Source organism: Erinaceus europaeus, chromosome 6, assembly GCF_950295315.1.
Source record: "Erinaceus europaeus chromosome 6, mEriEur2.1, whole genome shotgun sequence".
In the NCBI taxonomy this organism is placed as follows: domain Eukaryota; kingdom Metazoa; phylum Chordata; class Mammalia; order Eulipotyphla; family Erinaceidae; genus Erinaceus; species Erinaceus europaeus.
Window position 1 is genome coordinate 50,407,196 of NC_080167.1, and position 23,722 is coordinate 50,430,917.

General features: G+C 42.0%; 2 protein-coding genes across 4 annotated transcripts in view; both read left to right on the forward strand.

Moving 5' to 3' along the window:
* The window catches only part of DHTKD1 (dehydrogenase E1 and transketolase domain containing 1), a 71,588-nt gene extending 63,547 nt beyond the window's left edge, over positions 1–8,041 (forward strand). Inside the window, exons 14-17 of the mRNA XM_007524620.3 lie at positions 1,430–1,512; positions 2,789–2,958; positions 6,101–6,186; positions 7,315–8,041. Of these exons, the coding sequence (XP_007524682.1) occupies positions 1,430–1,512; positions 2,789–2,958; positions 6,101–6,186; positions 7,315–7,416 (441 nt within the window). The 3' untranslated portion in view covers positions 7,417–8,041. The remainder of the gene's footprint in view (positions 1–1,429; positions 1,513–2,788; positions 2,959–6,100; positions 6,187–7,314) is intronic.
* A 3,634-nt stretch (positions 8,042–11,675) lies between these two features.
* SEC61A2 (SEC61 translocon subunit alpha 2) overlaps positions 11,676–23,722 on the forward strand; it is a 28,200-nt gene continuing 16,153 nt past the window's right edge. The window contains exons 1-4 of one of the 3 annotated variants that reach the window (XM_007524621.3): positions 11,676–11,795; positions 15,910–15,977; positions 17,503–17,568; positions 19,450–19,528. In XM_007524621.3, coding sequence (XP_007524683.2) covers positions 11,789–11,795; positions 15,910–15,977; positions 17,503–17,568; positions 19,450–19,528 — 220 coding nt within the window. In that variant the 5' untranslated portion in view covers positions 11,676–11,788. Of the gene's footprint in view, positions 11,796–12,387; positions 12,407–15,909; positions 15,978–17,502; positions 17,569–19,449; positions 19,529–23,722 lie in introns of those variants that run through there. The other 2 variants (XM_060192161.1, XM_060192162.1) reach the window with 2 other exon arrangements.

Here is a 23,722-nt window from a genome sequence, read left to right on the forward strand (position 1 = left end):
GGAGTCTACATAAACACCATTCTCACCACCAAAAGGCTGTGTCCCATCCCACCCACCTCCAGCCCCCCTGCCACCCTGGGAAGCAGAATATCCACCCTCACCCTCACCCCAGGTTTTTTACTTTGGTGCCCTACTCCAGTTTTTTAAAAAAAATATTTCGTCTACGGCCATACCACCCTGAACACGCCCGATCTCGTCAAAATATTTATTTATTCATTTTCCCTTTTTGTTGCCCTTGTTGTTTTATTGTTGTAGTTATTATTATTGTTATTGATTTCTTCATTGTTGGATAGGACAGAGAAAAATGAAGAGAGGAGGGAGAGAGAAAGATAGATACCTGCAGACCTGCTTCACTGCTTGTGAAGTGACTCCCCTGCAGGTGGGGAGCGGGGGACTTGAACCGGGATCTTTATACTGGTCCTTGTGCTTTGCACCACCTGCGCTTAACCGCTGCACTACTGCCCACCTCCCCCTCTGTTTTTTTTTTTTCTTTTTAGATAGAAACAGAAAAGTTGAGAAGGTAGGGGGAAAATGGGGAAGGAGTGAGTAAAAGAGACACCTGCAGCACCGTTTCACTACTTATAAAGCTTCCTTCCCTGTAGGTGGGGACTGGGGACTTGAACCTAAGTCCTTGTACATGCTAACATGTGTGCCACCATCTGGTCCCTATTTGTTTATTTATTAACACAAAAGAGTAGGAGATCCAGAAAATCACTTGGGTGCATGTTGTGTTGGGGACTGAACACAGAACCTTACAAGTCTTGCCCTCTTTCACTGTGCCCTCTTCTAGACATCTAGAGCATTTCACATATTTTTATTGATCATAACATTGTGTGATCAAAGCAGAATTTTGGTTTTTAGAATTAGACAAAAAAAAAAAAGTGACTGGTTGGTGCTGTACCTGCTTGAGCACCATGCACAAAGACCAGGGTTCAAGCACCCAGTCCCCACCTGCAGGGTGACGCTTCATGAGTTGAAATGGAGTGTTGATGCTGTCTTTGTCTCCCTGTCTATCTACCCTCCCCTCTCAATTTCTTTCTGTCTTTATCCAATAAATAAATAAATAAAGTATAACAGAAAATTAAAATAAAAAATTAGATAAAAAACAAATTTCTGTACTGATAGCTACCTGTCTTTGGGGGACATGTGGAAATGTACCCCTGTGACAACAGAAGTCCTTTAAATTAATACTTCCTCAAGAAACTGATATTGGAGTTGGAACAACAATAGAAAGAATAAATAACCTAAAAAAACACTTCTGTAGCCTCAGAAAAGTTTTATTCTGAGTATAAAGATCTGATGAGTTTGGGGAATGCTGTGCTTATTCATATATATTACTCCTAGATCAGAATTGTGATAGGATTTTCTAGTAAATATCCCTCTAGTTCCTGTCCACTGACTAGCAGATTTGTGTCTCCCTGTCCTGTAGGCAGCTGTATCCTCTCTTCAAGAAATGGGACCAGGAACAACGTTCAAGCCCGTGATTGGTGATTCATCTGTGGATCCAAATAAGTAAATTTGATGTGTAGCTGTTTTCTTACTCTGTGGTAGGATTTTATTTAAAACTTAATAAAGCAGTATGACTGAGAGAGCAGAGCACTTCTCTGACATGTGCAGTGCCAGAGATCAAACCTGGCACCTCACCCCTGCAAGGAACATGCTCTGCCTGCTGAATCATCTCCCTGAATGCTTTACTGGGATTTTAATTAAGTCTGTCAAGTATTTTGTGTTCAGGAACCCACAGTGAAGGCATTCTGTGTCCTCATATAATCTTCTCTATCCCGGCATGAGAGTCCCTTATACCAGTGGGGTAGGAGCTGTAGTGTGCATGGCAGAGTGAACACTGAGGCATATATAGCTGTGTTCCATTGAGCCCACGGGTTTCTGATGATTGGAACCCAGCTACAGAGCCCCCCACTTATGAGTACAGAGTGAAACCTACCCGACCTCCCTCTTCTTCTTCTTTTTTTTTAATTTTTATGTTTATTTATTTATTCTCTTTTTTTGTTGCCCTTGTTGTTTTATTGTTGTAGTTATTATTGATGTCATTGTTGTTGGATAGGACACAGAGAAATGGAGAGAGGAGGGGAAGACAGAGAGGGGGAGAGAAAGACAGACACCTGCAGATTTGTTTCACCACCTGTGAAGTGTCTCCCCTGCAGGTGGGGAGCCGGGGGCTTGAACTGGGATCCTTAAGCCGGTCCTTGCGCTTTGCGCCACCTGCGCTTAACCTGCTGCGCTGCCGCCCTTTTATGTTGATTTATTTTCCCTTTTTTTGCCCTTGTTTTTTATTGTTGTTGTAGTTATTATGTTGTTGTTATTTATGTCATTGTTAGATAGGACAGAACGAAATGGAGAGAGGAGGGGAAGACAGAGAGGGGGAGAGAACGACAGACACCTGCAGACCTGCTTCACCGCCTGAGAAGTGACTCCCCTGCAAGTGGGGAGCTGGGGGCTCGGACCGGGATCCTTACTCAGGTCCTTGTGCTTTGCACCACCTGCGTTTAACCCGCTCATCTACCACCCGACTCCCTAACTTTAGTTATTTTTAATATTTATTTATTTGAGACAGAGAGAAATCAAGAGTGGAAAAGGAGACAGAGAGACACTTGCAGTACTGCTTCACCACTCACGAAGCTTCTCCCCCACAAGTGGGGTCTGGCGGTTTTGACCTGAATCCTTCCTTACACACTGTAACATGTGGCAACCAGGTGTGCCACGGCCCGGCCCCATCTCTAACTTTAAGATGTACCCCACCCTACCCTGCCATACCTTTTCTGCCCACCAGAGTAAAGAGCCTGGTGTTCTGCTGTGGCAAACATTACTATGCTCTGCTGAAGCACAGAGAGACCCTGGAGGCCCGACGTCAGAACTTCGCAATCGTACGTATAGAGGAGCTGTGCCCATTCCCCTTGGACTCGCTGCAGCAAGAGATGAGCAAGTACACGCATGTGAAAGGTACAGTTTTTATTCTCATAATATTTTGGTGGTCTCTCATCGAAAACATCTGCTTTTTCAGGAGTTGGTAGCAATCAATGCTGTGCTAGCATTTCTGAGAAACTCAGGGCAGCTTTCAAAATCTAGCTTTTTTGATAGCTGGGGCTGGGCCAACGGGGCAGCTGTCTGCACCTTAGACAGAAACCAACTCAAAGTTGATCACTGACCTGAATGAAAAATGGGAAACTATATCCAATTTCTTCCTTCCTTCCTTCCTTCCTTCCTTCCTTCCTTCCTTTCTTTCTTTCTCTCTCTCTCTCTTTTTTTTTTTTTTTTTGCCTCCAGGATTATTGCTGGGGCTCAGTGCCTATACCACAAATCCACTGTTCCTGGAGGCTATTTTTTCCCCTTTTGTTGCCCTTGTTGTTTCATCACTGTTGTGGTTATTATTATTGTTGTTGTTATTGATGTCACTGTTATTGGATAAGATAGAGAGAAATGCTGAGAGGAGGGAAAGACAGAGGGGGGAGAGAAAGACAGACATCTGCAGACCCGCTTCACCACTTGTGAAGCGACTCCCTGCAGATGGGGCACTAGGGGCTCGAACTGGGATCCTTACACGGTCCTTGCGCTTCGTGGCATGTGCACTTAACCCATTGTACTGCTGCCCGACCCCCTCTATGTCCAGTTTCTAGGAGAACATCTTTGTGACCTTGGGTCGGACAAAAAAACCTTAGATATACTATCAATACATATTTCCTAATAGAAAAATTAGACTTTCCAGGTTTTCTTTGTATGAAGTCAGGAGTTTGAGCATATGCAGGTTCTCCACCCCTAGGCTGGATTTTTCATTCAGAGAGAGAAGCAGAGAAAGAGAGATACTACAGCACCAGAACTCCCCCTAGTCCCACAGCTCTCCTGTGTGTTGCTGCTGGGGCTTGAACCTGGACTATGCATATTACAAGGCATGTGGCCTACTTGGTGAACCATCTCTTCAACCCCACATCTGACTTGATTAACACGAAAAACTTTTATATCTGGAAAGTCTTTGGAAAGAAACTGGGAATGGCAGGCCAGACACTGAGAAAACTACCCAGAATGTCAAAAGAGTGCTTCAAAATCAGCAATTACCATGCTCAAGGATCAAAGTTTGAAACCCCACTCCCCATCTGCTGGGGGGAAAGCTTCATGAGCAATGAAGCAGATCTTCAGGTGTCTATCTGTCTCACTGTCTACCTCCTCTTCCCTCTCAGTTTCTCTCTGTCTTATCTGATATAATAGACACACACACACACACACACACACACACACACACACACACAAGTCACTGGGTGCAGTGGATTTGTGGCACCAGCACTGAGCCCTAGCAATAACCCTGGTGGCAATAAAAAAAAAAAGTCAGCAGTGCAATCATCAAATAATCTAGTTTTTTAAAAAAATTTTTTATTTATAAAAAGGAAACACTGACCAAATCCATAGGATAAGAGGGGTACAACAACAATTTGTTTGGCTCAATATGTAAACTCTTTTTTCAGTTACCAGGTTCCAGATGCTAACATGATGCCAACCAGACTTCCCTGGACAGATGACCCCACCAATGTGTCCTGGAGCCCCACTTCCCCAGAGCCCCACCCCACTAGAGAAAGAGAGAGACAAGAGTATGGATTGGCCTGTCAACACCCATGTTCGGTGGGGAAGCAATTACAGAAGCCAGACCTTCCATCTTCTGCACTCCTTAGTGACCCTGGGTCCATACTCCCAGAGGGATAAAGAATAGGAAAGCTATCTGGGGATGGGATGGGATATGGAGTTCTGGTGGTGGGAATTGTGTAGAGTTGTACCCATCTTATTCTATGGATTTTGTCAGTGTTTCCTTTGGTTGGCATCATGATAGCATCTCGAACCTGGTGGCTGAAAAGAGAGTTAACATAATAAAGCCAAACAAACAATTGTTGACTAATCGTGAACCTAAAGGCTGGAATAGTTCATATTAAGAGTTGGGGGAGGTCTCCATTTTGTAGATAGTTAGTAGGCCTATTTTAGTTATATTCCAGAGAGCCCACGACTATACTAGTTGTTGTTTTTTTCTTTTTTCTTTCTTTCTTTCTTTTCCTCTTTATTATTTTTTTTCCTGAGCCTGACATCTGATATGCAGGTGGTTCCAAGTTATTGTCTGGGGAGAAGATATCATGGCTGGAAAAAGGACCAGAAAGCTAGATTAGGGAAGAGAGTAGCTCCCAAATATGGGAAAGGTGTATAAATATTGTTGACTGTAAACCTCATTTATTTGATATGATCTGAGGTCCATATTCAGGATGCTTCACCTGCTGTTGGGCATGCATGCTGGTGTAGATCTGCATTGGGAAGTCTGCCAGCTTCTCCCCACCCTGAGAAATGAAAGCATGTTCACAGAAATGTCGTTGTGAATTTTATTTTTGTATTGGATAGAGACAGAAATTGAGAGGGGAGAGGGAGGTAGAGAGGGAGACAGACAGAGACATCTGCAACCTGTTTAACCACGTAAAGCTTTCCCCTTGCAGCTGGGACCAGGGGCTTGAACCTGGGTCCTTGCACACTGTAATGTGTGTGCTTAACCAGGTGCACTACTGCCTGGCCCCTCTATGAATGTTTGTAGCACTTTTATCCACAATCACCCCAGACTGCAAACAGCCAAAACATGATTCAATGTGAGTGCTGAACAGTCTCTGGTATATGCTATACAGTCACCCCAAATAATAGCAAAAGAACTTCGACTACTGCTTTAGTTAGACTCACAAAGGTGTTTTAATAATTGGGGAAGGCAGATGTAAAAGGCTATGTAGTGTGTGTCAGGATTCTAAAACAAGCAAAGGAGAAAAGATCAGAGGTTGGGGTAAGGGGTAGGACCAGAAGCTCACTTCCAATTAACAGGAGGAAGGAAATTAGGGGCTGAAAGAATTGTATTATAAGTGCTCTATCAAAGAGAGAGAGAGAGAGAGAAAGAAAGAAACAACACTATATCCTATTGGAAAAGCATGTATCAGGGAAGAAGGCTTATGCACATAGATGCATACCTAAGTGTGTGCTGTGTATATATGCACACTTGCTTATATTATGTATGTGTACATAAGACATGCTGTGTATTTTTTCTTGAGGCACTGAAATGAGATTTCTTTTTTAATAGATTTCATTTGGAGTCAAGAAGAACCTCAGAACATGGGTCCATGGTTTTTTGTTTCTCCAAGATTTGAAAAGCAGCTGGCCTGCAAGGTACTAGCTCTTGTGGGGTGTGTATGTGTGTCTTTTGTTTCTCTTTAAGTGCTAACAAATGGGTCTGGCCCCTACTATCAGCTCAATTCCTTTAAAGACACACGAGGAAGCAGCATCAAGTGTTACGCTCTTCTTTCAGAGTAAAATGTTTAGTGTACATACTAATGTTATATTAGTAAGAAGTGACTATACTGAAAAAATTAAAGTTCCCACTTGTCAGCTACTTTCCCACTAACCTTCTTGCTGTCTTCTTCCTAATGGTCACAGTTTGGGGGGCCGGGTGGTAGTGTTTTGGGTTAAACACAGATGGCACAAAGCACAAAGACTGGCATAAAGATCCCGGTTCAAGCCCCTGACTCCCCACCTGCAGGGGGATCACTTCACAAGTGGTGAAGCAGGTCTGCAGGTGTCTATCTTTCTCTCCCCTTCTCTGTCTTTCCATCCTCTCTCAATTTCTATTTTTCTTACCCAACAACGACAGCAATAACAACAGCAATATAACAACAATGATAAACAAGGGCAACAAAAGGGAAAAGTTAGCCTCCAGGAACAGTGGATTTGTAGTGCAGGAACCAAGGCCCAGCAATAACCCTGGAGACAAAAAAAAAAAAAAAAAAAGGCCACAGTATGGAGCAGAGATACCTGCTGACCCTTGTTGCAGGTCCATTCACAAAGCTATTATATACATAGACCAACTTCATCTTCAGTTTGTTGTAGGCAGGAAAAAGTAATGAAGAGAGCAATGCTGCTCCTATTTCTCTTGCTAAGCTTATCTTTCAATGGGAATGATATCAGTTAGATCTCAGTGTTCATTTGATCTGGGTTCCATCTCCATTCCCTTTCACATTTAAATAGCCCCAAGTTAGAGAATGATACAGCTAAACCCAAGTGATAATTGATGAAAACTAGGACAAGAACTTACCTAAATTATCGGGCCTGGGGTTTAGTTAGTTTATTAATTGGGCGCTACAGTTCTCCCTCCAATGCATCCTGCACAACTCATTTTTTTTTCCAGAATGGTGAGTTATATTTAAACAAGCTAGGAGTATGTGCACCTTCTGGGGAGAAGCAAGCAGAACTCTGACCGGGTCAAATGTCATTTCATGCCTTTTTCTGTTCCAATGATAGCTCCGTCTTGTGAGCCGGCCCCCTCTACCAACACCTGCTGTGGGCATTGGCAAGGTTCACCTGCAGCAGCATGAAGAAGTCCTCACGAAGACCTTTGCCTGATGACATCCTCAGAAGCATTGCTACTTCCTTTTAAACCAACTGCCATCAAAAGCAAAGACTGCTTCCTATATTTTTTTCTGCTTTCCCTTCAGTAACATGAAAAGACTGGATGCCAGAAGCTGAGAGATTTCACACCCCAGAGGGTACCCAGGTTCAAGCCCTAACACTACATGGGGGAGTCATCAGACTGGGGGTGGGGCACTCCAGTGTTATGGTGTCACTTCCTCTCCCCCTCTCTCTATCTGAAATAAATAGAATAATAAGGTAGACCTCAGAATGGTGAAATCACACATGCCTGAGGTCTAGGAGAAAAAAAAAAACAGGAGGAGGGAGGAGGAGGAAGAGGATAAATGCAAGGTGTTACAAAATTGAGTTAGGTCTGAGTGAGTTATAGAGTGAGGTCATTATTCAGAATTTCCACTTGATTTTTGGCTATATAAAGATTAATCCAATGCTACCTCTCAATTTGTTTGATGTTCATCACTTTTGTTAATTTTTCACTTCATTATTCCAAGTCCTGGGACTACTAATATTTTCTTTTGATATAATATTTGGTGCTGCTTTCCTGCCACTGTGAGAAATGTTACACCAAACACTATATCAAAAATACATTATTCTTGACTTACGTTCTTTCAAGTAAGCTTTTTTACCCATTACCCTTTAATATAGGTCTTATTAAATATTGATCTCTAAATATAAGTCCTATTAAATATTAGGATAATTCTAAATTAATCTTGTATCACCATATTGTTGAATTAATGAGTTTTTACAATGAAATTGATTGATGGGTTATCTTGTAGTATCTTTTTTTTTTTCAACCTGCTCTTGCAGAGATATCTTTGTATTTTTTTTAATTTACTTGCTTATTGGATAGAGACAGCCAGAAATTGAGAGGACAGGGAAAATAGAGAGGGAGAGAGACAGAGAGACACCTACAGCGCTGCTTTACCACTCGTGAAGCTTTCCCCATGCAGGTGGGGCCAGGGGCTCGAACTCAGGTCCTTGTGCACTGTAACATGTGTACTCAACCAGGTGCCACCCAGCCCTAATATCTTTGTATTTTTAATTGACTTTGGGCATCAGATCTGGGTATCTTAGCCCCTGGCTAATCATTCTTGCCTCTAAAATGTTCTGCCATGGCAAGATATTATTTGGTAAGGAGTGCTATAACTTTGACAGGAAATTTCCCAATACCAGGTGCTGGGAATTTCTAGAGCTCCCTGATCTATCTACCTTCTAGTCTAAAACTAAGCTTGGTGCTAGAGTTATAATCAACTAGCAGTGCAGCTTCACTGTAAATCTAGCTTGGTGCTACAGAGACTCTAACACATTCTTCAGCTGCAAGGCTGACATTCTCAGAAATGATGGGGGAGTGGGGGTGGTGGTGGTTCAGGGAGACACCCTCTTCACTTGCATTGGCAACTGGTGATTCTTTTCTGAGTCAGTATTCAGGTTATTTTGGCCATGACAGCAGATTCATGATTCACAATCTCAAATGCATGCATTAGTGTATTGATTTAACATTTCTGGAATCTTCATTTCTCTGTCTTTCCTTTTATACCTTAACATTTCCTCCCATTGTCAAGCTTTATAAATCATGTCACTCAAGTGCCACTTCTGTAAATCAGTAGTATTATGAAAGCCTATTTAATGCAACTAATTATCAACATTGTATATTGAATTATTGATAGAAAAAAACAAAGCTTTGTTAGTATTTTTCAGAGCTTTTGGTATCTTGAATTAAAACTTGGAAAACTCAAGTATAAAATTTGATGGAAATCTAGATTTCTTTTTGTAATTTAGATTGCTCCAGATCTTAATGTTATTTTAAAAATATATTATTTATTTATTATAAGAGACAGAGAGAAGTTGAGAGGAGAGGGAGAGAGACAGAGAGACACCTACAGCACTGCTTCACCACTTTGTGAAGCTTTCCCTCCTGCAGGTTGGGAACTCAGGTCCTTGTATGATGTAATGTGTGTGCTTAACCAAATGCGCACTGCCTGCCCCCCAGATCTTTAATTTTAGTCTTGTTTATAGTTTCTTCTTTTTTTAACACTCTTTAAAAATTTTTTTATTATCTTTATTTATTGGGTAGAGAAGTCAGAAATCTAGAGGGAAAAGAGAACTAGAGAGGACGAGAGACAGAGAAACCTGCAGCATTGCCTTACCACTCACAATACTGCAGGTGGGGATCAGGGGCTTGAACCTGGTCATTTTCTCACTGTAACCTCTGCGCTCAACCAGGTACACCACCACTTAGTCTCCTGTTTGTGGTTTCTTATTTATTTTACCCAACTTGAGCCATGAGATATAGCTACAGTAGCTTAACCACCTTGTTAAGCTTACCACTTCAGATTATTGTAACAGGTATCAGTATTTGAATTACCTTGAAGAAGAGGTCATTATGAAAATTCCAAAGCAAGTATTCCCATAATAGAGTATGGAATAAAAATATAGTGGTTCCTTGGCGGTAGCGAGGTGGGTTAACTGCACATGGCACTTCAGGGTTCTAGCCGCCGGCTCCGCTCTTATGCGTGGGTGGCTTCACAAGCAGTGAAGTTAAGTCTGCAGATGTCTTTCTTTCTCTCCTCCTCTCTGCCTTCCTGTCCTCTCTTAATTTCTCTCTTTCCTATCCAAAAACAACAGTTATGGCAATAACAACAACAAGGGCAACAAAATAGAGAAAATGGCCTCCAGGAGCAGTGGATTCATAGTGCAGGCACTGAGCCCCAGCGATAATCCTGGAGGAAGAAAAAAGATAAAAAACAAACAAAAAGCTAATAGTTATGGCCGATTGGTGAACTGCAAACTTTGCATGTGTGACCTCTTAGGTTTACAGAAAACAAAACAAAACAAACAAAAAAAAAGTGAGGGCAAAGAAGTTTGGTGGTTGGTACTCTCGAACTATACCTGGTAATCTTATAAACCACTATTAGTCACAAAAAATGGCTTGAAAAAATTATAGGCATTAAAGGTGAAAGGGTAGTTGGGATAGATAACATGGCTGTGCAAAGAGACTCTCATTAATGAGGCTCCAAAGTCTCAAATTCAATCCCCCACACCACCATAAGCCAGAGCTGAGCAGTGCTCTGGTTAAAAAAAGAGAGAGAGAGAAAGAAGAAATGTAATGTCAAAATGACATATTAGGATCAGCAATTTTCAGGGTACTGTAGATGACACAAAAATTAAGACCTTCCTGGTCATCAAATAGTTTGTGGTGTAGAAGGGGTAATTAGACAACTGTGAAGATGACTAATATTAAGTAGAGAGAACTAAGAATGAAGTGATAAGGTGTGAGATTCCCACTTTGTCAGATTGTATTTTCCAAATATGACCAGAGCAGTACTCTGTGTCCCACTTGTTCCTTCAAAACTGTGTCACACCCCCTGCAAGTGGTGGAGTCTGTCCCCTCCCTCTTGAAACTGGGCAGCCCCTGGTGTCTGTCTCATAAATGCAATGCACTTCAAAGGAAGCTGGGTCACTTCCGTGGACACGTCTCGGTGCTCCCTGTTATGTTGTAAGGAACCCATTGTCATTACAGAAGTGAAGGAATTGTTGCTTACAGTTAGGAACAAATTCCAGGTTAGTGATAGAGCCTTCTAATAATTTATGCTCCTAGCAACTGCGGAGCCCAATTAAAGCAGAGAAACCCATGATAACTCAGCCAAAGTTGCCACATCCACGTGTGCATTTATGCATGTATATCTGTCAAGGGTCAAAATGTGTGTGTGTTCAAAATAAAGTCAGGACAGATTTTAATCAGTAATGTATTATTGTAGTGGGGGGGGTGGGGAGTGCAGCACAAGCTAAACTCAACTTTGTACAGAGATAATCGTAAGGTTAAAAGAAAAATGAAGCGGCCAGAGAAATTGCTAACCTAGTAGAGCTCAGGCCTTGCATGCCAGAAATTCCAATTCAAAACCCATATATCCTCCGTGAGCCTAGGAACCCGGTACACCACACGGGAGTACTGGAGGAAGGGGATTGAGGCAGACAGCCGCGCTGCACTGGGCCTGAGGCTTTCGTCCATTGCGCCCTGAGGTCTGAGCATGACACTGTGATGGAGATCTGAGTAAGCAGGCAATCAAAGCCACCACCTTGTGGTTGTACCCACACTCCTGGGTTGGCCGCAGCAAGACCGCTGGTAGAGCGGGCCGTGGCTATGGCAACGCGCTGACGTCCATAGCGGCGACTGCCAGTGACTGCAAAGCTAACAGGGGCGGGGCTATGCAGGCGGGCGCTCCAGTGACGCATAGGGGGTGGAGCCTGCGCGGGCTGGTCTGGAGCGGGCGCAGAGGCCCGGGACGCGGGAGTCAAGCGAAGGCCAAGCTGAGGCTGCCGAGCCCAGCCAGGCAGCGAAGCCGCCGCCATGGGCAGTGAGTAGGGCAGTGCGGCCGGGTCTGCAAGGTGGTGGCGGAGATGGGGTTCTGGCTAGGCAACCCCCAGAGGACTGCGGGCAGGCGGCTGCTGGGGTCTCCAGGCTCGTGGGGCTGGGGAGGCTCGGGCCGCATCGGGTCACTGCGGATGGCGCAGGCCGGGGTCCCTCTGGGGCTGCTCTCTGCCCGGCGAGGCCTTAACCGGAGGCGGGGGTGGGAGTCAGGTGCTCCGCGGACCTGGACCCAGTGATATTTTAGGAGCTTCGAAATTAGGAAGCTTGTTTTAGAACCCAGCCGTCATCTTTCCTTAGCGTGATTTTGTGGTGATGGATCAGGGGAGGGCGAGAGTGCGATGAATAGCTGGGCCCTCTCTTGTCATCTCTTCATTTCGCTCTTTAGCATCTTCTGAGAGTCAGATGCAAGAGTCTGGGCTGAGACCCAGAGCCAAGGCCTTGAGCTGTGGATGGGCATCTTCCGGAAGGAACCTTCCCGAAACATTCTACCATGTATATCACCACAAGGACTCGCTCAACTGTGTTGGGCGAATGGCTAATTGCCTAGCCAGACACCCATCTGCCAGCTAGTGGATATTGGGGGTGGGGAGCCAGGAAGTAAGTAGATGAGACCCTTGGCCTTGAATTTACAGCCTAATGGGTGGAACTGTAAAATAGCTCACTTGGATAATATGCTGCTTTGCCGGGGTCGGGTGGTAGCGCAGCGGGTTAAGTGTATGTGGTGCAAAGCACAAGGACCGGCATAAGGATCCCTGTTCCAGCTTCGGCTTCCCACCTGCAGGGGAGTCGCTTCACAGGTGGTGAAGCAGGTCTGCAGTGTCTGTCGTTATCTCCCCCTCCCCTCTCCATTTCTCTCTGTCCTATCCAACAACAACATCAGTAACAACAATAAAACAAGGGCAACAAAAGGGAAAATAAATATTAAAAAAAATTTAAAAAATATGCTGCTTTGCCATGCATACAACTTAGATTCGAAACTGGTCCCTACTGCATTGAAGGAAGCGTCAGTGCTGTGTTCTTTTTCATTCTCACTGCCTCTCTGCCACTCTTTGTATATTAAAAAAATAACTGCAAAAGTATGATAGGTAATATTATGTCGCACAAGGTTAGACAGGTGGCAGACAAGCATTAAAACATTGTTTGGGAGGTTTGGTGGTTGCGCGGCGGGTTAAGCGCACATGGCACGAAGCACAAGGACCGGCTTAAGGATCCTGGTTCGAGCCTCTGGCTCCCACCTGCAGGGGAGTCGGTGAAGCAGGTCTGCAGGTGTCTGTCTTTCTCACCCCCTCTCTGTCTTCCCTTCCTCTCTCGATTTCTCTCTGTCCTATCCAACAACAACAACATCAATGGCAACAATAACAATAAACGACAACAATAAGGGTAACAAGGGCACAAAATGGGAAAAAATGGCCTCCAGGAGCAGTGGCTTCATGTTTCAGGCACCCAGCCCCAGTGATAACCCTGTAGGCAAAAAAAAAGAACAGAAAACAAAAAAATATTGAACATGAATAATCCAGCACAGGTAATTATACAATGCCAAGAAAACTAGAACCTGACTTGGAGTGAGGTGGAAATTAGGAAAATGATGAAGGGACTAGGAAGTTTCATAGTGTGGTTGTAGTTTTATTAGAGATGAACACCTTCATAAGTCTTAGACTTGCTTTCCAAATAAGAGTCCAAAATGGTCCTTGAGTATTAAATATATGTTCCTGAGAATTGCTAACTACTGTCATATATCTGTGGGTGCTATAAGTTTTAGAGGTTTTATTGATATATAGAGAGAATACAGCCAACTTTTTGCTCACCATGGAATTTAATTACTCTTGTCAGTTTGAAAACAGTTTCATGCTATTAGTATGTAGAATTCTGTGTCAGTGGGAGAAGGTGATCTGAATTGATAGCTAGTTGTGGCATCTGTGTTCCTACATATTACAGAGGCTTGCAAAGACTCAAGTCTAATAGGTTATCATCTTTACCTTCCAGTTCTTTGACTGGATTTAAGTCGTGCCAGACAACACGACTTAAAGAACCTTGGCTTATCTTTCATACATTATCAGGGCAGTCTGGGAAAACAGTGATTTCTAATGAAGTATAGTTATTAATTCTCTGGACTGACTTTAAAAAAAAATTTTTTTTTTAATTTATTTTCCTTTTTGTTGCCCTTGTCTTTTTGTTGTTGTTGTAGTTATTATTATTGTTGTTATAGATGTCATCTTTGTTGGATAGGACAGAGAGAAACGGAGAGAGGAGGGGAAGAGGGGGAGAGAAAGATAGACACCTGCAGACCTGCTTCACCACCTGTGAAGCGACTCCCCTGCAGGTGGGGAGCCGGGGGGGCTCGAACCGGGATCCTTATTCAGGTCCTTGCGCTTTGCGCCATGTGCACTTAACCCGCTGTGCCACTGCTCGACTCCCTGACTTTTTTTTTTTTCAATACAGCTAGTACTTGAAAACATTAAGTGAGGGCAACCAAGCAGTATATAGTAGCTTAATGAAATGAAGTAGCAAATATACATTAGGAAAAATAATTGGGGGCCGGACAGTAGGGCATCGGGTTAAGCGCACATGGCAGCAAAGTGCAAGGACCGGCATAAGGATCTCCGTTCAAGCCCCCAGTTCCCTACCTGCAGGGGAGTTGCCTCACAAGCAGTGAAGCAGGTCTGCAGGTGTCTTTCTCTCCTCCTCTCTGTCTTCCCCTCCTCTCTCCATTTTTCTCTGTCCTATCCAACAACAATGACAGCAATAACAACAATAATAATAACAACAACGATACACAAGGGCAACAAAAGAGAAAAAATGGCCTCCAGGAGCAATGGATTCGAAGTGCAGGCACTGAACCCCAGTGATAACCCTGGAGGCAACAAAAACAAACAAAAAATGAAGAGAGAAAGAAAGGAAGAAAGAAAGAAAGGGAAAAATTATTATAGTTGGGTAGTTGGGGTCATAGATCAAGTAGAACTTCAGCCTTGCATGCTTGAGATTCCTGGTTCAACCCCTGCAAGTACTGGGGTGGTGTATGAGTTTTTTTTTAATTTTTTTTTTTTACTTTCCCTGTCTCAGGAGCAACTCTATCACATATAAGAAGTAAAGTCTTTTTAAAGTTATCAACAGAGGGTGATTTCATGTCTTTCTCATACATTCCAGCCTTTTTCACTTGAAACTAAATCAGTTTTGGAGGTCCATTACATTTTCTCTGTACTTTCCTCCTCTGTTCTTGCTGTGCTAGTTCTTGTTTTTATCTCTAAAGCATTGTTTTGTGGGGGCCACTTGCTCTTTTTTTTTTTTTAATATTTATTTTATTTATTCCCTTTTGTTGCCCTTGTTTTATTGTTGTAGTTATTATTGTTGTTGTCGTTGTTGGATAGGACAGAGAGAAATGGAGAGAGGAGGGGAAGACAGAGAGGGGGAGAGAAAGATAGACACCTGCAGACCTGCTTCACCGCCTGTGAAGCGACTCCCCTGCAGGTGGGGAGCCGGGGTTCGAACCGGGATCCTTATGCCGGTCCTTGTGCTTTGCGCCACCTGCGCTTAACCCGCTGCGCTACAGCCCGACTCACCACTTGCTCTTTTTTGATGTAGTGATGCTCTTTGAATTATTCCTTTTCTGTATATGTAAAAGGGCTGGATACATGCATGAGAAAATATAATCATGGTAAAAAGGTACTTGAATTATCTTACTCCTACTGACTAGTTCTTTAAACCTTTTGGATTTTTTGTTTCTTGAATCATTTATATATTTGAAGTGGAGAGAATTATTAATGAACTTTGGGGGTAGAGGTGGAATAGGTTGCCTTTAAAAAAAGATTGTATTTGATTCTATAAAAATATATATATCCAAGGCTAGCAAGATAGCTCACCTGGGAGGGTACCTACTTTGTCTTATACATGGTCCAGATTTAAGTCTGACCCTCACAGCACTGGAGGAAGCTTGCTGCTGTGGTGGCTCTCCCCCACCATCTCTATCTCTGTCTCTTGTCTCCTTTGATCTGAAAAAGTCTGTCTTGAGTGCTGAAGCAGCTCCACTATGTGGAGGGAAGGGGGGAAGTACATCTTTAAACTTTTTTTTGTAATAGTGAATTTATTCTTTTTTTTTTTAACAGTCAAATTTTTAGAAGTTATCAAACCTTTCTGTGCAGTTCTACCAGAAATTCAGAAACCTGAAAGAAAAGTAAGTATAATATTTTAGTAATATAGCCAGTATCTAAATGACTTACCCTATTGAACTAGCACATTTAATTAACTTTTCCCAACCTTTTTCTGATTTTAATGGGAGAAAATGTTTCTTGTCCCTTGCAAGAGGTATCTAAACCAAGACTTGTTTTAAGTTCTCCTAGGTTCTTTCTCTTGAAGTCATAGTATTTCCAAACCAATTTCTGTGACCCGTTTCTTATCAATAGATAAGATATTCTCCTGAATACAGTAGGAGTGAATTACTCTGTTGGGTCACTTTTGGTGAGTTCATCTCTTTTTTATGATTGAATCACAGTTGTGTAAGTATGTACCTCCCATTTCTTGATTTATTTACTACAAAGAAAAAAAAATCACAGAAATATATTGACAAGAACCATGGTTACATCAAATTGTTCTCAACTCTGTACACTTTTGGAGCTAATAAATAAATCCTAGAAATATTGTTGATTGAGGTGCTGGGCAGTGGCACACCCGGTTAAGTGCACATAGTACTAAGTGCAAGGATCCTGGTTTGAGCCCCCAGCTCCTTACTTGTAGAGGGGTCGCTTCACAAGCAGTGAAGCAGGTCTGTAGGTGTCTATCTTTCTCTTTCCCTCTCTATCATCTATCATCCCCTCCCCTCTCTCAATTTCTTTCTGTCCTATCTGAAAAATGGCTTCCAGGAGCAGTGGAATAGTAGTGCAGGCACCGAGCCCCAGCAATAACCCTGGATGCAAAAAAAAAAAAAAGAAAGAAAAAAAGAAAAAGGGAAGAAAAGAAAGGAAAAGAAAAGAAATATTGTTGATTGAAAACTGACAAGTTTCTAGACAATGCTCTCTAAGTGTACTTGAGATTTTTTTTTTTGAAAAGTAACTGAATTAGGGACACAGGTAAAATTTTTATTAAATTTATTGTTTTCTTTTATGTTCTCTAAATTTATAAAAATAATCATTCCAGCTACATGTAAGGTATGGGAAGAAACCGTACTTTCCATATCCATAATCATATCCATATAATAGTACCACAGGCATTTCCTGGCTTTGCACAATACAGTGTTAGTTGAAAGGCAGGCTAATTAGACCTGTGTCTTGCTTTGCATCCTTGTCAATTTTGGTTAACTTGGTACAGTATCATGAGGCCTACTTGTGTTTACATTATTTAATTTCTGTTAAGTAAAGAAAGTTATATCTGGGGAGACAGCATATGGCTATGCAAACAAACAAACAGGCAAGCAAAAAACAATAACCTGAAACTCTGAATCCCAGGTTCAGTTCTTAGCACCACCATAAGCCAGTAGTGAGCAGTGCTCTGTTCTTTCTCTGTATCTTTCTGATTCTCTCTTTCATAGTTAAATACATAAATAAATGGTCCAGGTGTTAAAAATACATAGATAAATGGGCCAGGAGGTGGTACCAGTAATGAGAGCTTGTGAAGGCTAGTGCTGCTATGCTTAATATCATTATTAGCTTGGTATTTACCATTTCTTGGTTTTGACTGATCATTCTTTTTTATTTGTTGTACAGATACAATTTAGAGAGAAGGTATTATGGACTGCTATAACTCTCTTCATTTTTTTAGTATGTTGTCAGGTATGTAACCAAAATATCACATAAATGTCTGTACTATTATTGTAAGGTAATATGTCTGGTTAGAATTTAAGATACTTAGTTTTAGTTTGACTAGTAAATATGCTGACTTACTCTGAGTGTCATTCTTTTTTTTAAAAATATATTTTTTAATATTTGTTTATTCCCTTTTGTTGCCCTTGTTTTATTGTTGTAGTTATTGTTATTACTGTCATTGTTGTTGGATAGGACAGAGAAATGGAGAGAGGAGGAGAAGACAGAAGGGGGAGAGAAAGATAGACACCTGCAGACCTACTTCACCGCCTGTGAAGCCACTCCCCTGCAGTTGGGGAGCCAGGGGCTCAAACCAGGATCCTTCTGCCAGTCCTTGACCTTTGTGCTGCGTGCACTTAACCCACTGTGCTACTGCCCGACTCCCAAGTGTCATTCTTTTAATCTGAGTTGCTAGTGAAAATGCTTTCATTTTTCTATTATGCATTACTTTTAGTTGTTGGAACTTTTAAAAAATACTGATTTACTTCATGAGAGAGAAAGTAAAAGGGCAGAGCATTGCTCTGCAGACAAATCTACTTTTTTTTTTTTTTTACCTCCAGGGTTATGTTGGGGCTCATTGCTGGCACTACAAATCCACTGTTCCTAGAGTCCATTTCTTTTCCATTTTATTGGATAAGACAGAGAGAAATTGAGAGGGGAGAGGAAGATAGACACCTGCAGACCTGCTTCACTGCTTGTGAAGCGACCTCCTTGCAGGTGGGGGACTGGGGGCTTGAACTGGGATCCTTACACTTCATACTATGTTTGGTTAACCTGGTGTGCCACCGCAGAGCTCCATATATACCATTTTCTATCTTACATTTGGTCATTTGGTGTATAACTGTGACCTTGACTGTTCTTAGTACTCATAGCTTTGCAAAATTATTCTATGACTAGGCAGGGATAGCCTATAATTACTGATAGAAACATATTTTAAAATCATGGTTTAAAAGTACATAACATTTGTCATCTTTTTAAAACACTTAAAAAAATCTTAATATTTTATTTACTTGATATAGACCAAGAGAAATTGAGAGGGAAGGGGGAGAGAGAAAGGGAGAGAGAGAGAGAGAGAGAGAGAGAGAGAGAGATACCTGCAGCCCTCATTTACCATTTGTGAAACATTCCTCTGCAGGTAAAGACCAGGGTTTTGAACATGGGTCCTTGTGCATGGTAAAAATTGCCATCTTAACCATGTTGAAGCATATAGTTTAATTTCATCACCACTGTTGTGTGACAGCTTTTATTTATTTTGGGCTGAGACAGAAATTGAGTGGGAAGGGGTAAAGATTGAGAGTGAGAAAGAAAGAGAAAGAGAGACACTCCTGTAGCACCACTTCACTGCTTGTGAAGCTTTCCTCTTGCATGTGGGGACGTAAACCTGGGTCCTTGCACATTGTAATGTGTATGGTCAACCAGGTGCACTACTACCACCTGGCCCCATGACATCTCTTCTTACTGGTAAGGGGATTTACTAGTGAAATGCAGCCCAGGGAGAGTACAGCAGTAGTGCAGCAGACTTGCCTGCCTAAAACCCAGAGGCCCAGTTCTAAAACCCAGAGGCTCAGTTCTGGACACCACTTTATACTGGAGCTGAGCAGTGTTCTCTGTCTTTGTCTTGCTCATTAAAGTAAATAAGTAAATTTCTTGAAAATACAAGTGAAATAAGGAAAGTAATGCTTTCTGTTGTTATTTTCTTTAAAGAACTTTACTCTTAAGTTATATTCGTGATAGAACATGAGAAATACTGATTTTTTTTTCTTTTTAAAGTTTAAGTAAATGCATAATAAATTAAGTGCAAACCTAGCACATATGATATACTTTGATAATAGGTTTTGTGTGATATTATAGATACCACTATTTGGAATCATGTCATCAGATTCTGCAGACCCATTTTACTGGATGAGAGTTATTCTTGCATCCAACAGAGGTATGTGTTGTCTTCCCTCCTCTCCATAATAGTACTAACATCAAATAGATCAACGGGGTGGGCGGGTGAGATAGGGATGTGATTAAAGAAACTCATTGACTAGCAGAAGAGACCAGTTTGTAAAAATGTAAAATTGGAAAACTGTGTATTTCGTTGTTTTAGTAGAGATAGAATGAAACTGAGAGAGGAGGGGATATGGAGAGAGGGAAGGACACCTGCAGGAGTGCTTTGCTGCTTGTGAACCTTCCCCCCTGCAGGTGGGGCCTGAGAGCTTAAACCTGGGTCCTTGTGCATGGTAACATGTATACTCAATTGGGTATGCCACTGCCCAGATCCAGAAAAATGTGTGTTTATTGTACAAATAAGAGAATATATAGAGCTTTAAGGCAACGTGGAATGTAGTCATCACTGCTATCTAGATCTCAGGTTCTCTTTTCTTTCATGGGCCAGGTTTCCTTTGAGAATGTAAGTAAATATTATTTTCCCAAGAAAATGCATGTGGATTTACACAGATTTTTTCCATGCAATCTCAGGAGATTCAGGGATTTTTTCTGAAGCCCATTCTTGTATTTATTTATTTTTTTTAATTTTTAATTTGTTTTTATGGGACTACAAAGACTGATCTACAGTGTTAGAAATGATTCTGAAAGAGCATTTGAAGAGGAGTTCATTATGTGGCCATGGACGGGGGGGGGGGGGGGGGGGGGGCTTGAACCGAAGCACACACAGTTAAGGCAGCATGAGGCAGACTGGGAGCTATGTGGAAGGGTGTTGGTTAGAGAAGTAGAAGAAATGGCGTAAACTTTTCAAAAACACTCCATATACTCATTTTAAGAAGGGGGGGAGAGGGAGGAAGAGAGACCACTGGAGCACCACTCTGTTCTATGTAGTGCCAGTGCCAGGGATCCATGTATATGGATAAGATGTACTCACTTCCCTAATTCACCTGCCCAGCCACGGATTTATTTTTAGATTAGATCCATTGATTGTTGTAAACTTTGGTGATTTCATGTAAAAACAGACAACAAAACAAAAAAGCTTTTCCTACTAACCTATTGGCACTAATAGTAAGACATGTTTATATCTTTTTTTTTAATTAAAAAAATTTATTTATTCCCTTTAACATGTTGCCCTTGTTGTTTTATTGTTGTAGTTATTGTTATTATTGATGTCATCGTTGTTGGATAGGACAGAGAGAAGTGGAGAGAGGAGGGGAAGACAGAGGGGAGAGAGAGAAAGATAGACACCTATAGACCTGCTTCACCACCTGTGAAGCGACTCCCTGCAGGTGGGGAATTGGGGGCTTGAACTGAGATCCTTAAGCCAGTCCTTGCGCTTTGCGCCACCTGCTCTTAACCCACTGTGCTACCGCCCAACTCCTATGTTTATATCTTTTACTATTAAAACTATCTGGGAAAACATCAAGAATCCAACTAAGATGGAATCTTTTCTCACCAGTAAGGCAGCCTTTTGAAATTTATAAAAACTAAGATTTAAGGGTATAATGTGGTAGAATGATCAATAGTCTAGTCTGTGAAGATTACTTGGTCCTACACATATCTCCTTACACAGTTTTGTACTTGGCATTCTTATTACTCACTATGAATGCCATACATAGTTTCTGTCTTTTTTTTTTTTTCCATACATAATTTCTGTAAAGGAAAACTTAGAAAACAGTGAGGCCAAAGATTATTCATCATTGCTAGCTGTAGAAGCACCTTTGACCTTTTAAGTTAAGTATTTATAGAATTTGATGTTTATAATACTTATGGTAATATATATATAAATAAATAAATATATAAATATATAAATGCATATATTTATTTATTCAATTTTTTTTAATTTTAAACTTTTTTTTTCCCCCGGGCTGAGGAGACAACATAATGATTATGCAAAAGACTTTTGTGTCTGAGGCTCTGAGCTCCCAGGTTCAATCCCCAGCACTACTGGGACTGAGCAGTGTTCTGGTCTTTCTCTCTCTTTTTGAATATCTTCATTGATTTATTGTATAGAGACAGCCAGAAATCAAGGGGAAGGGGGTGATACATAGAGAAGGAGAGAGACAAAGAGACACCTGCAATACTGCCACTTGCAAAGCTTTCCCCCTGCAGGTAGAGACCAGGAGCTAGAACCTGGGCCCTTGCACACTGTAACATGTGCTTTGAACCAGGTGTTCCACCACCTGGCCCCCTCTGGTCTTTCTCTATCTGTTTCTTTCCCATTGTATCTCTCTTTCATTAAAAATAAATATACAAAAACACTTTTTTAAGACTTCCTTTTTTAGAAAAATCTATTTTTATTGCCCCCAGGATTATCTCTGGGGTTTGGTGGTAGCAGTATGAATCCACTGCTTCTAGTGACCATTTTTCTTTTTTCTAATTTTTACTAGATAGGACAGAGATAAATTGAGGGAGAACGGGCATAAAGGTAGAGAAAGATAGACACTTGCAGATCTGCTTCACTGCTGGTGAAGCAGACCCCCTACAGGTGGAGAGCAGGGGCTCGAACCTGTGTCCTTATGCTTGGTAATTTGTACACTTGACTAAGTGTGCCACAGTCTGCCCCCCCCCCAATATTTTTCCTTTTTAAAAATATTTTATTTATTCATTCCGTTTTGTTGCCCTTGTTGTAGTTAATTATTATTGTTGTTATTGATGTCATCAGTGTTGCATAGGACAGAGAGAAATGGAGAGAGGAGGGGAAGACAGAGAGGGGAGAGAAAGACACCTGCAGACCTGCTTATGAAGCAACTCCCCTACAAGTAGGGAGCCAGGGGCTCAAACTGGGATCCTGCTTATGAAGCAACTGCTTATGAAGCGACCTGCTTATGAAGCGACTCCCCTACAAGAAAGATAGATACCTGCAGACCGCTTATGAAGCGATTCCCCTACAAGTGGGGAGCCAGGGGCTCGAACTGCGATCCTTACTTCGGTCCTTGTGCTTTGTGCCACCTGCGCTTAACTCACTGCGCTACCACCCGACTCCCTTTTGTCCTTTTTCTATTTATTAATTTGTGATGAGTAGTGGGTTACAAAATTGGTTGTTGTTTTTTTGCTTTATATCTTTTTTTTTTAAATTTATTTATTTATAAAATGGAAACACTGACAAGACCATAGGATAAGAGGGGTACAAGTCCCACCACCAGAGTTCTGTATCCCCTCCTATTTTTTGTCCCTTTGGGAGTGTGGACCCAGGGTCATTATGGGGTACAGAAGGTGGAAGGTCTGGCTTGTGCAATTGCTTCCCTGCTGAACATGGGCATTAACAGGTGGATCCATACTCCCAGCCTGTCTTTCTCCTCCCCTAGTGGGTCAGGGCTCTGAGGAAGCAGAGCTCCAGGACAAATTGGTGGGGTCATCTGTCCAGGGAAGTCCAGTTGGCATCATGGTAGCATCTGATACGTGGTGGCTGAAAAAGAATTAACATATAAAGCCATACAAATTGTTGACTAATCATGAACCTAAAGGCTGGAATATTGCAGATGAGGATTTGGGGTTTCCATTTTGGAAATAGATAGTAGGTCTATTTTAGGTCTATTCCAAAGGGCCCATGACTTTATTAGTTTTTGCCTGAGCCTGACATTTGATATGCAGGTGGACCCAAGTATTGTCTGGGGAGATGATGTCATGGCTGGATAAAGGACTAGAAAGCTGGGTCAGGGAAGAGAGTGGCTCCCAAATATGGGAAAAGTATATAAATATTGTTGACTGTAAACCCCATTGATTTGATTTGGGGCCCACATTCAGCATAGGAGCCTATGTAATCTCTGCTTCCCTGTAGATCCGACCTTGTATTCTGTGGTCATGAGTAGGAACATTCTGAGTTGTACCAATTTCAGGACCCATCTTCTTCAGGTGGCAGATTGAGAATGTTATCCAACCCCCCCTTCGGAGGTTGGAATATTTTCTATCATCGTTAATCCACATTGAGGGCAAGGTCCTATGGGGGTCCCCAAAGGGGTCCATTATGCTGTTCCTGTTGGAGATGACCAGGGATAATGGAGAGAGGGAACTATTCAAGGTCTAGACTTAACGTGTTTGTGTGGGAATGCCGGGACTCCCCGACTAGGGCCCCAGTTGATGGGGTGGCCTGAAAGTGACAAAAGAGTCATCATTAAAGTTTGCCAGTCTCTTGCCCTTAATCAGCTTTTGTAGTCCTTACTTTGATAAGGTTAGCTTTGGAGTGACTGAGGGA